Here is a 16,228-nt window from a genome sequence, read left to right on the forward strand (position 1 = left end):
GTTGGTGACACCGAAGGGGACCCTAAGGAAGTGGTAGAGGCGCCCATTCGCCTCGAAGGCGGTATACTGGCGGTCCTCCGGGCTGATAGGGAGTTGGTGGTAGGCCGACTTAAGGTCGATGGTCGAGAATACTCGGTATTGTGCAATCTGATTGACCATGTCAGATATGCGGGGAAGGGGGTATGCGTCCAGCTGCGTGTACCTGTTTATGGTCTGGCTGTAGTCGATGACAAGGCGATTTTTATCGCCGGTCTTAACGACCATGACCTGGGCACGCCAGGGGCTGCTGCTCCCCTCGATAATGCCCTCTTTCAGGAGGCGCCGCACCTCATAGCTAATGAAGGCTCTGTCCCCGGCGCTGTACCGCCTGCTCTTGGTAGCGACGGGTATGCAGTCGGGGGTTAGGTTAGCGAACAGGGAAGGTGGCGGGACCTTGAGGGTGGATAGGCTGCAGGTGTTACGCGGTGGGCGGTTTGACATCCGCTGGTTGTCGACTGTGAGTGGGGGGAGGGGTCCACCGTATGCTAGGGTGACACATTGGAGGTGGGATTGGAAGTCCAGCCCTAGTAGGACGGCAGCGCAGAGCTGGGGGAGGACGAGGAGTTTAAAGTTTTTATACTCCGTACCCTTAACCGACAGGGTCACAACACAGTAGCCGCTGATGTCCGTGGCGTGGGACCTCGATGCCATCGAGATTCGGTTGCGCGTTGGCAGGACAGGGAGGGAGTAGTGGCTCACCGTGTCTGGGTGGATGAAGCTCTCCGTGCTTCCGCTGTCGAACAGGCAGGTCGTGGCGTGGCCGTTTACTTTGATGTCCATCATCGACTTGGACAGGTGATGCGGGCGGGCTTGATCCAGAGTGACGGAGGCTAGTGTGTAGCTGAGCGAGTCGTTGTCGTCTGCGGGTGAGGCGGTCGTCGGGTCCGGAGGCACGGTGGCAGTCGAGCGTGGTGGGTAAAATGGAGTCTCCCACGAGGTTGGACAAAATGGCGGAGGAGATGGCTGCCCCCATGATGCGCTATCAATTCTAATAAGAGGCTGAGCAGAGTTCAGAACGACAGGCTTTTATTAACTACTGAATTGCACTTCAGACAGATCAGGACTATGCCTCTAGTGGACGACCGAATGCCAGGAGCTGCCATGCAGCCGTCCTTATACTCGGTAGCCGAGGGCGGAGTCAGCTGAGGCATAGTCAGACATAACAGTGAAACAAGAGTGAACGACAACAACAACAACAACAACAAGTGAACAGAGTGAACTACAGTGGTTTACCACATTCACCCCTCGTTTAAAATTAAGTCCGGCGGGGTGAAGTGTATCAAAAGTTCGAGTAGGCGAGTCTGTCGGGCGGCCTCGTTTGCCGTCGAGATCTTCGTGGCGACGGTTGTGATGTTACAGCTTCCAACGACGCGTCTTGAGCGGGGTCGGGCACCGGTGTATCGTCCCCTTTGGTGTTGGGTGGGCGAGTGGACTCCGGCTGGTCCTGGGGTCGCGGCATGCCGTCTACTGGGGTGGAATGGATAGGGGTGAGAATTTGGTCTACTGAATTTTGGGCCGTGTCGAAGGGGGTCGTGGTGGAGGGCAATGGTGACGGGTCAGTGGACCCCGAGGGTGCCAGATCTCTAATGGAGACTGTATCCTCCCGCCCGTCCGAGTATGCCACGTAGGCGTACTGGGGGTTGGCATGGAGGAGGTGAACCTTCTCTACCAGGGGAGCCATTTTGTGGGACCTTACATGCTTCCTCAGCAGGACGGGCCCTGGGGACGTCAGCCAGTGTGGTAGTGAGGTACCGGATGTGGACCTCCGGGGAAAAACGAACATTCGCTCATGGGGGGTGGCGTTGGTGGCCGTACACAGCAGTGACCGGATGGAGTGGAGTGCATCAGGTAGGACATCCTGCCAACGGGAGGTCGGAAGGCCCCTAGATTTTAAGGCTAGGAGGGCCGCCTTCCAAACCGTCGCGTTTTCTCTTTCAACCTGTCCGTTCCCCCGGGGGTTGTAGCTGGTGGTCCGGCTTGAGGCAATACCTCTCATGAGCAGGTACTGACGGAGTTCGTCGCTCATGAAGGACGAGCCCCGGTCGCTATGAATATAGCTGGGAAAACCGAACAGAGCAAAGAGGTTGTGCAGGCATTTAATGACCGTAGCGGTGGTCGTGTCCGGGCAGGGGATGGCGAAAGGGAAACGGGAGTACTCATCAACTATGTTGAGGAAGTACACATTACGGTCAGAGGAGGGGAGGGGCCCTTTAAAGTCGACACTCAGGCGCTCAAAAGGGCGGGTGGCCTTGATCAGGTTTGCTCTGTCAGGCGTATAGAAGCGCGGCTTGCACTCTGCACAGACTGGGCAGCTCCTGGGTCATGGTCCTGACCTCCTCGATGGAGTAAGGCAGGTTGCGGCCTTTAATGAAATGGAAGAACCTGGTGACCCCCGGGTGGCAGAGGTCGTTGTGGAGGCCCCGTAGTCTATCGATCTGCGCGGTGGCGCATGTGCCTCGCGATAGAGCATCTGAGGGTTCGTTGAGTTTCCCGGGCCGGTACAAGATGTCGTAATTGTAGGTGGAAAGTTCAATTCTCCACCTCAAAATCTTGTCATTTTTGATTTTGCCCCTCTGCTTGTTGTTGAACATGAAAGCGACTGAACGTTGGTCAGTAAGCAGGGTAAATCGTTTTCCAGCCAGGTAGTGCCGCCAGTGGCACACCGCCTCCACAATGGCGTGGGCCTCCTTTTCCACAGAGGAGTGTCTGAGTTCGGAGCCCTGGAGGGTTCGTGAAAAAAAGGCCACGGGTCTTCCCGCCTGGTTAAGGGTAGCGGCCAGGGCAAAGTCGGATGCATCGCTCTCCACCTGGAAGGGGATGGACTCGTCTACCGAGTGCATGGTGGCCTTGGCAATGTCGTCTTTTATACAGTGAAAGGCTGAGCGGGCCTCCGCCATCAGGGGGAAGGAAGTGGACTTGATAAGTGGACGGGCTTTGTCCGCATAATGAGGGACCCACTGGGCGGAATAGGAAAAGAAGCCCAGGCACCTTTTGAGGGCCTTGAGACAGTGGGGCAGGGGGAGTTCCATCAATGGGCGCATCCGGTCAGGGTCAGGGCCGATGACTCCATGTTCCACCACGCAACCAAGGATAGCGAGGTGGGCTGTGCGGAATATGCACTTTTCCTTGTTGTACGTGAGGTTTAGGAGTTGGGCCGTGCGAAGGAACTTATCAAGATTGGCATCATGGTCCTGCAGGTCATGGCCGCAGATGGTCACGTTGTCCAGGTAGGGAAACGTGGCCTGTAACGCATTCTCGTCGACCATCCGGTCCATCTCCCTCTGGAAGACGGAGACACCGTTGGTGACGCCGAAAGGAACCCTGAGGAAGTGAAAAAGACGGCCGTTTGCCTCGAAAGCTGTGTACTGGCGGTCCTCAGGGCGGATAGGGATTTGGTGGTATGCTGCCTTGAGGTCAATGGTCGAGAAAACGCGATATTGCGCTATCTTATTAACCATGTCGGCTATGCGGGGGAGAGGGTATGCGTCCAACTGGGTGTACTTGTTGATAGTCTGGCTGTCATCAATGACCAGGCGCTGCTTGTTGCCAGTCTTAACGACTACCACCTGAGCTCGCCAGGGGCTGGTACTATCCTCAATAATCCCCTCTTTCAGGAGCCGCGTCACCTCAGATCTTATGAAGGATCTGTCCCCGGTGCTGTATCGCCTGCTCTTTGTGGCGATAGGCTTGCAGTCGCGGGTGAGGTTGGCGAACGGGGGGGGGGGTGATTTTGAGGGTGGAGAGACTACAGGTGGGGCGCGGCGGGCAATTTAAAAACTGCTGGTTGCAGACAGTGAGCGGGGGAAGAGGTCCACCGTATGTCAAGGTGACGCTCTTAAAGTGACAATGAAAGTCCAACCCCAGCAGAACGGCAGCGCAGAGATGTGGCAGGACGAATAGCTTTACATTTTTATGAACGGAGCCCTTCACCGAGAGGGTCACTACGCAGTAGCCGCCGACGTCTGCTGAGTGAGATTTTGAGGCCATGGAGATCCGATGGCGCGTTGGCCGGACCGAGGGAATAATGCCGTACCGTATCAGGGTGTATGAAGCTCTCCGTGCTCCCGGAATCAAAAAGGCAAGTTGTGGCGCGGCCATTTACCTGGATGTCCATCGTGGACCTGGCTAGCTGATGGGGTCTGGATTGATCCAGCGTAATGGAGGCCGCTGTGGAGTCGGGAGCGTCGCTGTAGAACCCCGGTGAGGCGGCGGTGGGTGAGTCGGGGGCCCGTTGGCAAAATGGTGGACAAAATGGCGGCGCCGGAGAAGAAGGACAAAATGGCGGCGCCCATGACGATCCCGATCCCCACGAGGCTGGAGGAAGGCAAGATGGCCGCTCCCACGAATCGCACGCGGCGCTGCTGGAGGTAGGGGTCTTCTGACTTCTGCAGACGCCAACGTAGTGTCCCTTCTTACCGCAAGCAGAGCAGACCGCGTTTTTCGCCGGGCAGCGCGCCCTGGGGTGTTTGGTTTGGCCACAGAAATAACATTTCTGGCTCGGGCGGGACATCGCTGCAGCAGTTGAGGCCGGGGCCCGTGGCGGCGCCGCGTCCCAAGATGGCGGCGGCTGCGGCATCCATGAGGCGGCCGCGCGGTCCGGGGAGTAGGCCTCCATGTTCCGGTGGGCAGGCCTCCATGTTCCGGTGGGCTACGTCCAACAAAAGGGTGAGTGAAATCGCCTTCTTCAGGTCGAGCTTGCTACTTTCCAGCAGTCGCTGCCGTGTGTGAGTGGACCTGAGACCCGCAACGAGGGCGTCACGGATGAGCTCCTCCGTATGTTCCGTGGCTGATACTTGCTTGCATTCGCAGGCTCGGCCGAGTTCCTTCAGCGCCCGTATGTATGCTTCTGTGGGTTCCCCGGGCTGTTGTTTGCGAGACCCCAGGAGATGTCTTGCGTAAACATAGTTGACCGGGCGTGCGTATTGCTCCTTCAAAATGTCGATAGCCCCCTGGTAGCTCGTAGCGTCCCGGATAAGGGCAAAAGCTCGGTGGTTTACTTTAGAATTCAGCACCCTGAGCTTGTCGGCGTTGGTGGCGACGGTCTCGCCAGATGCAGCCAGAAAGGACTCAAAACAGTTCAGCCAGTGCGAGAACTTAGCAGTCGAGTCCGGTTCTTGCGGGTCGAGTTCCAGGCACTTGATCTTAAGTATCTGCAGCATCGTTATTATTATTATTTATTTTTTTATTTTTTTCAGTAGTTAATAAAATTGATGCGCTATCAATTCTAATAAGAGGCTGAGCAGAGTTCAGAATGACAGGCTTTTATTAACTACTGAATTGCACTTCAGACAGATCAGGACTATGCCTCTAGTGGACGACCGAATGCCAGGAGCTGCCATGCGGCCGTCCTTATACTCGGTAGCCGAGGGCGGAGTCAGCTGAGGCATAGTCAGACATAACAGTGAAACAAGAGTGAACGACAACAACAACAAGTGAACACAGTGAACTAGTGGTTTACCACACCCCATAACTCACATGAGGCACTGTTGGTGTCGGTTGCCTTGATCAAAGATGGCCACCCCCATGACTCACGTGTGGGGATGCTGGCCTCTGTTGCCTTGAAGGAAGATGGCCGCCCCCACAGTTCGCATGAGGCACTGCTGGCCTCTGAAGATCCACTTCTGCAGGCCTTAGCAAAATGGCCTTTCTTCCTGCAGGTTGAGCAGGTGGAGTTCCTAGCTGGGCAGCGCGACCTCGGGTGTTTCTCCTGGCCGCAGAAAAAACAGCCGCGGGGGTCCGATGTCGGAGCCGGTACCGGGGGTGGCGGTCCCGATCGGGTCCGGGACGCCGACGCTGAGGTAGGTCCCGGGGGCGGCGCAGTGAAGGGTATTGCGGTAGGGGTCGGGCCCGAGTCCCAGGGTCGCGAACAGTACCTGGAAAACGCCTCCTGGTCCCGATGGGCCACCTCCAGGGAGAGAGCGAGGGCTGCAGCTTTGTCCAGGTCGAGGTCCTTTGCTTCCAGTAATCGCTGCCGTGAGTAGTCGGACCGCAGGCCTTTCACGAAGGCATCGCGGACGTTGTCTTCCGTATTTTCTGCCGCCGTTACTGCTTTAAAGTTACAGTCTCTGCCGAGTGCTTGTAGCACCCGTAAAAATTCCTCCACCGGCTCCCCTGGCAGTTGCGGGCGGGACCTTAGGAGGTGCCTGGTATACATGGAGTTTACCGGGGTTTGGTACTGTCTTTTCAGCCGGTTGATGGCGTCCTCGTATGTTTTAAGGTCCCGGATGAGCGCGAATACTTTAGGGCTCAGTTGGGCGTTCAGAACTCTTAGCTTGGATCTCTGAGGCACGCTGGACTCTTCCAGGTAGGCTTCAAAGCAGCTCAGCCAGTGATCGAAGTCGAGGGCTGAGTTTGCTGCCTGTGGATTTAGATCCAGGTACGGTGGTCTGAGGGCTCGCAGCCAAGCCGGCTGCTGTGACTGTTGTAGTTCGGCGTCTGAAGGCTGCTGTGGCTGTTGTGGCTGGGCGTCTGGCTGGTTAGACATCTTAAAATTTAGTCAATAAAATTGATATACCTATCAATTCGTCCAATGAAAAGCGACAAGTTAGGAAAGTAACTATAGGTTTTTATTGACTAAATAACAGAGCCCACCCTCATGGGTGATCGGATCCAACAAGGAGGAATACCAGCCAGTCGACTACCTTTATACCTGGGCAGGTAGGTGGAGCCATGGGCGGAGTCAGTGATGGTCAGCCCAGGTATAGCAGCGTGACAAGAGGCGACCTCGTATAGTGATACAACAGTGAGAACAGTGAGAACAATATAACAGTGATAACTATAGTGTAACGATAGTGAACGATAAAAGTGGTTTACCACAATCATAGAATCATAAATTTACGGCATGGAAGGAGGCCATTCAGCCCATCGTATCTGTGTCAGCTGAAAAAGAGCGATCCAGCCTCATCCCACTTTCCAGCTCTTGGTCCGTAGCCCTGTAGGTTATGACACTTCAAGTGCATATCCGAGTACTTTTTAAATGTGTTGAGGGTTTCTGCCTCTACCACTCTTTCAGGCAGTGAGTTCCAGACCCCCACCACCCTCTGGGTGAAAAAAGTTCTCAACTCCCCTCGAATCCTTCTACCAGTTACTTTAAATCTCTGCCCCCTGGTTATTGACCTCTCTGCTAAGGGAAACTGGTCCTTCCTATCCACTCTATCTAGGCCCCTCATAATTTAATAATAATGGAAAATCTGACATTTCTACCTTTTTTGTAAAAACAAACAGGTTTACCTGAAAAAATTATTCAAGTTGATACAAACAGCACAGTTAAAGCAGTTCACAGCCACAGCAAGATCCAAATCCTGCGATACCCAGAGTCTGCTCAGGCAGGACAGGTTACAGACTTCATTGGCATCTTCACTTACTCCAGCCTGGCAAAGGGCAAGATCAACACTGCCAAGCTGCTTGCCATCCACGGTATCATGGACATCTTAAAAAGCATTATATTAAGGAATGTTATTACAAAGATTTATTGGCATATGGTCCAATGGTGGTTATGGAACTGGACTAGCATCCCTGAAGTTGAGTTCAAATCGCTCCATAGCAAATTGTGAAGCTGAATGCAATAAATCTGGTAGTGTGTACGCTAGCACCAGACGATTACCATGAAAGTCAGCATTGTAAAAATCCAGCTGGTTCACGAAGGGAACCTGCTACCAGTTTGGCAGACAGGTTGCTCCACTCCCACGCTGCAGCAGTCAAGGCATGTGTTTTCGAAGATTAGTGCATGTAAAAATAAATGGAGCATTACAGATCATAATGGGGTGGAGGAACTATTGTCAGATTAACTCACGCCGATCTTACAGCACTGCCATCCAGACTCCTTTTAGTAAAACCAATTACAGCTTTAATTTAAAAATATAGATTTTATTTGACAACGTATTCATCTCGGGGGCAAAAGCAGGAATTGCAGAGACCCACTGTGTGAGGAGTCTGAATTATCAGCAGAAAGTCAGGAATGTTTCACTAATCACATCATCGGGAACCGTAGCATCGTGATTATGGGCAATTTAAATTCAGTTAATTTAATAAATCTGGAATAAAAAGCTAGTAATGGTGTCCATGAAACTACCGAATTGTAAAAACCCATCTGGTTCACTAATGGCCTTTAAGGAAGGAAATCCGCCGTCCTTACCCGGTCTGGCCGATGTGACTCCAGACCCACAGCAATGTGGTTGACTTTTAACTGCCCTCTGAAATGGCTGAAAAGCCACTCAGTTGTGTCAAACTGCTACGACACACCACACAGACTGCAGCGGTTCAAGAAGGTGGCTCACCACCATCTGATGGGCAATAGATACTGCCCTTGCTAGCGACACCCACGTCCCATGAGCGAATATTTAAAAAAATGATAGCTGCGTGCATGTTAATTCAGCTCCTGAGTACTGTCAGGATCGGTAACTTGTCCAATCTAGTTTCCTTGATGAATGAGTGCTAGTATGAGATAAAACAAAATGTTACGGTGGGAGGGGAAAAATAATTGTAAAAAGGATGTTGTTAGTTATAGTTCTTTGTACCTTTTTTTCTTTAAAGATTTCCCCTGTTATATTTTGACAAGCATCACGAACGAACCCCAACTGTTCTTGCTACAGTGAAAAGAACTACAACAATCAGCGTATTACACCAGATGACGTGGTTACCAATTAGCCCCTTGGCCAGCAATTCATTTACTCCTGCAAGTTTGTTCCTTCTCTGCTGTGGATGAGTACTTATGTCTCATCTCATGAAGGCTTAAGCAGAGTGTGGTCTTTTAATGGTAACGATGCAGTGCTTTGTGTTAAATTTTCAATACCAAGATTTGATTTTTTTTTTTAATAAAAAGGATACATATCCAGCCTGCGCTGTCCAATAAGAAAAGCATTTCTTGGCAAATCTGGCCATCTGTTATTCTCTCTGGAGCCTCGGGAGGCAGGCAAAGTTTAAAGCCGCCTAAAACATCTGCCTCTGAAGTGCCCTCCAACCAAGACAGGTGAAGCAGCGTGCAATTATCGAGCAGTAAGCAGGATCTGCTGCTTTTAAATGACAGAATCTTCACAGTAAAAAGTGATGGCAGACCTGGAAACCAAAAACAATTTACTTTTGAGCTATCTAAATGCAGAAGAATTATCAAGAGTTTTCCAACAAATTTCAGTGCTGAATCTACATGTTGCATGTTTTGACACGGTGACTGTGACTGTACACGAGAACGAAAAAAATTAAAACAAAATTGATTACAAATGGACCATTAACCCAGCATCCAGAAATGGCTAAATTGTTTTTACACTCCTTTTGCTAGCCAGGTATATTTGTATAATAACTGTTCCCACAGATTTATAAGAGAAGACATATTTCAGTGATTTTTTTCCCCAGTAGTCAAGCCCAATTAAATGAATAATAATCGATGAGGATAAAACATTTAAGAGAATAAAACCTCAAAGCACAAAACCCTTCTCTATCTTTTCCAATGATTGATGGCCCTATTAAATGAATAAAACGTTTAAATGATTTGCTGTGCTCTGTGCTGCACTGCAATCTGTATATTGCGATAAAGCAAATACCATAAATACACTTTATCTATTACAACTGAGAGACCATTTTTACAGTACTGTCACTGCAATGCAGTTTGCATTGCACTGTTAGCTTCTTGCCACTTGATAGAACAGTTAAAACGGATAAAATAGAACAGTTAAAACGGATAAAAGAATAGAACTGTTAATGAACGGATTGGCAAAGTAGAATCATAGAATGATAGAGCACAGAAGGAGGCCATTCAGCAAATTGCGCCTGTGCCGGCTTTTTGAAAGAACTGTCCAATTAGTCCCACTCCTCTGCTCTTTCCTCATAGCCCGGCAAATGTTTACCCCCTTCAAGTATTTATCCAATTCCCTTTTCAAAGTAACTATTGAACCTGCTCCCACCAACCTTTCAAGCAGTATTCCAGATCACAACTCGCTGCGTAAAACATGGTTTCCCTCATTTCCCCTTCTGATTCTTTTGCCAATTATCTTAAATCTGTATCCGCTGGTTACCAACCTTTCTGCCTCTGGAAACATTATTTATTTAACAGTTATCTTCTGTATTACATTATGCTGCTTATGGGCCAACATGCCAGTTTTCAGCATTTTGATCAGCGTAGATTTCTTTAACAAACGCAGTATCAACACTCACTCAGGTTTTGGTTTTCAATCAGCTTCTTCAGTGCCTCTTCATTACAACTGTGTGTGTTGGTGATGTCACAGATTCCACCCTGTACATGGAGCTCGTAGATCCCCAGATCATTGCGGCTATTGAGAGTGAGAAGCCGTTCCCTAGCAGGTGAAGTCTGCAAAGTCTCAGTTGTTTCCCAAACAAAGCTGCCAAAAAACAGTCAAAGACAGAAATACATTTAGCTTGAGGGGGAAAAGAAATGTAGAGTTCCCAACGCTTATAGCGCCTGTGGTTACTGCAGCCAGCCATTTATACCAGGCAACTGATGATAGGAGGCTCATGTGGAGCATAAACACCGGCACAGACCAGTTGGGCCAAATGGCCTGTTGCTGTGCTGTTCATTCTATGTAACTAACATTAGCCGTTTGCGTAGATTTCAGTGACAAAGTGACTTATACCGTACTGGCTATTTCAGGCCGGCTCGGCTGTTCAATCAGCTGTTTGCACCTCATTAAGGCACAATTACCTTGGCAAAAACTTTGCTGCACTCAACTACAGCCATGCATTGTCAAACTCTAAATACAATATGGTTAGAAGTATTGTGTGAAGAGAGCTAACGTGGAAGGAAGGAAAGTTAAATCTCTGCATGAACTGGTTCTGTAGATCTAGGTTTTGGAAAGATTTGATTTTTTTTTAAGCACCAACCAGACCCTTCAAGAATGAGATGTATTGATAATCAAGACGAACATTCACTCACTTCACCACTGGTGCACCGTATCTGCAGTGTGTACAATCTACAGGATTCACTGCAGCAACTCGCCAAGGATTCTTTTGACAGCACCTCCTAAACCCGCGACCACCACCACCTAGAAGGACAAGGCCAGCAAGTGCATGGGACCACCACCACCTCCAAGTTCCCCATCAAGTCTCACACAACATCGTGACTTGGACATATGGTCGTGGTTCCTCCATCGTCACTGGGACAAAATCCTGGAATTCCCTACCTAACAACACTGTGGGAGCACCTTCACCACACGGTCTGCAGCGGTTCAAGAACAACCACCATCACCTTCTCAAGATCAACTAGGGATGGGCAATAAATGTCGGTCTTGCCAGGGACACCTACATCCAGAGATTTAAATGTGCTTCGAAAGCAGGCCAAGAAGGAAAGTTTCCTTAGTTTGTAAATGCTTTTACATTCACATTAACAAGTTACTTCACAAATAGCAAGTGTAGTAAATCTTTCCAAGAGTCCCTGGGATGGCATTACAAAAACAAAGTATATAAAAAGAGAGAACAATAGGCTAGCATTTACTGATCTCACATGATGCCACGGGACTATTAGATAAAAGTGGTTAGAGATTAACTCTGGGTGTTGAGACTGGATATACCTGATCATTTTAGATTGAAAAAGAATATACGCTGCGATCTGCCTCATCTCTTCCCTCGGGAGGCTGTGCAGGGTAACCTCTCGATAACAGACTTAACAGAAGATTAAAGCCAGGCCAATTTACTGCTGGTGTGTGCTTTTATAATGCATATACAATGTTGCTTGGAGAAACCATCTCTGAAAGGTATTTGAGGGGCACAGCTCACAATTTTACAAAGTGTGGCCTGTAGACGATTACCAGCTTTTCTTCATGATTCATCGTTTAAAAAAAATTATTCAACCCAGTTGTCGCTCCATCATGCTTTACCATAGCAAGTTGAATGTCGGTTCTGCCTTCTCCCACCCACCTCCAGCACATGTTTATAGGCATTCGGCCCATCGTGCCTGTGCCAGCTCTTTGAAAGAGCTCTCCAGAGAAGTCCCACTCCCCAGCTCTTTCCCCATAGCCCTGTAAAGGTTTCCTTTTCAAGTATATATCCAATTTCCCTTCAGCAGGGCATTCCACATAAAACTCGCGGCATTAAAAAAAACTCTCATCTCCCCTCTGGTTCTTTTGCCAATTACCTTCAATCTGTGTCCTTTGGTTACTGACCATCGTGCCAGTAGAAACCATTTTTCCTGATCTACCTTATCAAAACCCTAATTTTGAACGCCTCTATTAAATCTCCCTTTAGCCTTCGCTGCTCCGTGGAGAACCCCAGCTTCTCCACGTAGCTGAAGGCCCTCATCCCTGGTATCATTCTGGTAAATCTCCTCTGCACGCTCTCCAAGGCCATTATGTGGGGCAGTTAGAGCTGCATAGGTGCACACCATGCGAGGCCACATTTAAAGCTTAAATCCATTCATTTGTATATACCTCAAGTTGCTAATACTAACTGCTCTTGGTCTTTTTCAGCCAGCACAGACACAATAGGCCAAATGGCCTCCTTCTGAGCATAAATTTCTATGATTCTATGGTGTTGTGATTTAGAATTATGCACCAATGAGGCAGGAGCACTAAGCATAGCCCTCCCCAAGCCTCCAGGTCCACAAGAGTCAAACCGGGCAAACTGAAATATAATAAACAAACACAAATAGGACGCAATTGTCTGGGCTTCGAGGGCAGGATTACCCCTGGGGGCGGTGTGGGGGCACATGTGGCCCACAGGCTGCTGTTTGAACACTCTACACCCCTGGGCATTTCCTTTCAGTGCAGACTGGAGAGCAAGTCGAATTGCCTAGTGACCAGCTCATAAAGCAGATTTAAATAACCTCAGCAGCCAGAATCAACTAAAGGACAAATGCCTCCCGATTCCAACACCTACAGTTGCTGAGAGCACAGAAAGCCTTGAACTGGGACCAGGATACCAACATTTCAAGCCAACGCACACGTCAGGGAATGGTGGTTAATTGGTTAATCAATCAACAACAACTTGGATTTAGATAGCCCCGTTAACGTAGTAAAATGTCCCAAGGTGCTTCACAGGAGCGTAAACAGACAAAAAAAATTGACACTGAGCCAAAGGAGGAGACATTAGGACAGGTGGTAGGTTTTAAGCAGCATCTTAAAAGGAGAGAAGAGCGGGGAGGTGACGAGCTTTGGGATGGGAATCCCAGAGCTTAGGACCGAGCTGGCTTAAGGCAAGGCCGCCAAGAGTGGGGGCGAAGGAGGTTGGGGATGCACAAGAGCCCCTTGGATAATCCCTCACCTAAACTTCTGTATACAAAGGACAGACTTCCAGGCAATCATGCTATCTGGAACAAAGTTGCACAGAAGTAAATGAAGCTTTCTTGATATTGGTCCGTACAGCAATTTTGAAAATCGATAGTGTTGGGAGTCCAACAGAAGATGATTATCTGGCCAATATCTCATTGCTGTTTGTGGGATCTTGCTGTGTGCAACTTGGCTGCCACGTTTCCTACATTACAACAGTGACTACGCTCCAAAAGTAGTTAATTGACTGTAAAGCGCTTTGGGAAGTCCCGAGGTCGTGAAAGGCACTATAGAAATGCAAGTCTTTCTTTCTTTCTCACATTCCTGGTATAAATCTGGAGACCTGGCTTACGAGTCACTTGAAATTCTTGGTGCTACTTTTGTGGTTACCATTCCACCAAATCAGGCAGAGGGAAAAAAAACACACATGGCAAAGGGAAAACCCAGGCAAGAGGCATCTAAACAAGCACATGCCAAAATATTGGTGCAATTTACTGATTAGATGATGACTGTATTATAGTAAACATTTAGGAGTATTATCTTATCACTGCTTTGGGGTACTTATTTTTAAAATAAGAATAAAAGCTTGTCACGATAAACAACCTCTCGCTCACCTCTAACATCCCATCACCCGGTCTCTGATGCTACAAGAGTTACCCCCTCAATTTTCCAGTCCTTTTTCTTCCAAGTTCCTAATAGAATACAGCCAATGAAGTACTTTTGAAGTGTGGTCACTGTTGTAATGCAGGAAACGTAGCAGCCAATTTGCACACAGCAAGCTCCCACAAACAGCAATGTGATAATGACCAGATAATCTGTTTTAGTGATGTTGGTTGAGGGATAAATATTGGCCCAGGATACCGGCGAGAACTCCCCTGCTCTTCTTCGAAATAGTGTCATGGTATCTTTTACGTCCACCTGAGAGCGCAGACTCGGTTTAACATCTCATCCGAAAGACGGCACCTCCGACAGTGCGGCACTCCCTCAGTACCGCACTGGCTGTGTCAGCCTGGATATTGTGCTCAAGTCTCTGGAGTGGGGACTTGAAGCCACAACCTTCTGACTCAGGTGAGAGTGCTACCCACTGAGCCACTGGCTGACACTGTGGAGGGGGGTTGGGGGGGGAGGAAAGAAAAGGGTAGGTCCAATAGGGAATTCAGAAGAAACTTCTTTACCCAAAGAGTGGTGAGAACGTGGAACTCGTTACCACAGGGAGTGGTTGAGGCGAATATTATAGATGCATTTAAGGGGAGGCTAGACAAGCATATGAGGGACAAGGGAATAGAGGGTTGTGCTGATAGATTTAGATGAGGAAAGACGGGAGGAGGCTCGAGTGGAGCATAAACGCCGGCATGGACTGGTTGGGCCGAATGGCCTGTTTCTGTGCCATATATCCTATGTATGTAATTCTATGTCTGTGATAGGGTGGAAGGCAGGAGAGATTGAATGACACAACAGGCAATGGAGAATTAGCTCAAATGGTAGAGCGCTCGCTTTGCATGTGAGAGGTAGCGAGATCGACGCCCGCATTCTCCACTCCTCATTAGTCTATTAAATAGAGGCATGGCAGGGCAGCTCAGTCCCGTGGAGTGCACATCCTGTGCCATGTGGGAAGTCCTGGACGCTTTGCGTAGCCTGGACGACCACATGTGCGGGAAGTGTCGTCAGCTACAGCAACTCGAGCTCTGGGTTTCGGAGCCTGAGCGGCGGCTGGAGTCACTGCAGTGCATCCACGAGGCTGAGAGTTAGGTGGCTAGCACGATTCTAGAGGTGGTCAACCTGCAGCATAAGAGTATGTAGCCAGAGAGGGAATGGGTGACCGGCAGATGGAAGAGGAGGACCAGGCAGGTAGTGCAGGAGTCCTCAGAGCATAGCGCACTCTCCAACCAGCATTCTGTTCTATGCACTGGTGACGGTGATGGTTCCTCTGGGGAGTGCAGCCAGAGTCAAGTCCACAGCACCACGGGTGGCTCAGCTGCACCGGGGGGAGAGGTGCAAGGAAAAAAAGTGTACGAGCAATAGTGGTAGGGGATTCGATAGTTAGGGGAGCAGTCAGGCATTTCTGCGGCCGTAGACGTGACACCAGGATGGTATGTTGCCTCCCTGGTGCCAGGGTCAAGGATGTCACTGAGCGGCTGCAGGACACTGAGGGGGGAGGGTGAACAGCCAGAGGTTGTTGTCCATATCGGTACCAACGACGTAGGTAGAAAGAGGGATGAGGTCCTGCAGGCAGAGTTTAGGGAGCTAGGAGAGATTAAAAAGCAGGACCTCAAAAGGTAGTAAATCCAGATTACTCCCGGTGCCATGTGCTAGTGAGTACAGGAATAGGAGGATAGAACAGATGAATGCGTGGCTGGAGAGATGGTGCGGGAGGGAGGGCTTTAGATTCCTGAGGCATTGGGACCGTTTCTGAGGAAGATGGGACCTGTACAAGCCGGACGGGTTACGCCTCAACAGAGCCGGGACCAATATTCTGACGGGGAGGTTCGTTTAATTACCCAAATATCGATTGGGATAATGCTAGGGTAAAGGGAAAGGAAGGGGAGGAATTTCTGAAATGTGTTCAGGAGAATTTCCTTGACCAATATGTTTTTAGCCCAACTAGGAAGGAGGCATTGCTGGGTCTGGTGCTGGAGAATGAGGTAAGTCAGGTCAACCAAGTGTCTTTGGGAAAACACTTGGGTACGAGTGATCATCGATTTAGATTAGCAATGGAGAGGAGCAAGGAACAATCTAGAGTGGAACTTCTAAACTGGAACAGGGCTAACTTCAATGGGATGCAAAAGGATCTAGCCAGGGTAAAATGGAACCAAAGACTGACAGGAAAAAATGTAACAGAACAATGGGAGATCTTTAAGGAGGAGATGTTCCAAGTACAGGCTAGGTACATTCCAACAAGAGGGAAGGGTAAGGGAACCAACGCAAGGGCTCCTTGGATGACGAAGGAGATAGAGAAGATGATGAAACAAAAAAAGAGGGTG

General features: G+C 49.5%; 1 protein-coding gene across 1 annotated transcript in view; it reads right to left on the minus strand.

Annotated features, from left to right (window-relative positions):
- The window catches only part of LOC147086334 (spatacsin-like), an 86,228-nt gene that overhangs the window by 66,583 nt on the left and 3,417 nt on the right, over positions 1-16,228 (minus strand). The window contains exons 3-5 of the mRNA XM_085978233.1: positions 10,186-10,370; positions 8,866-9,093; positions 7,270-7,468 (exon numbers count right to left, since the gene is read on the minus strand). Of these exons, the coding sequence (XP_085834359.1) occupies positions 7,270-7,468; positions 8,866-9,093; positions 10,186-10,370 (612 nt within the window). The remainder of the gene's footprint in view (positions 1-7,269; positions 7,469-8,865; positions 9,094-10,185; positions 10,371-16,228) is intronic.

Source organism: Somniosus microcephalus, unplaced genomic scaffold (assembly GCF_052327205.1).
Source record: "Somniosus microcephalus isolate GS21.2 unplaced genomic scaffold, FLI_Smic_1.0 unresolved_chr7, whole genome shotgun sequence".
In the NCBI taxonomy this organism is placed as follows: domain Eukaryota; kingdom Metazoa; phylum Chordata; class Chondrichthyes; order Squaliformes; family Somniosidae; genus Somniosus; species Somniosus microcephalus.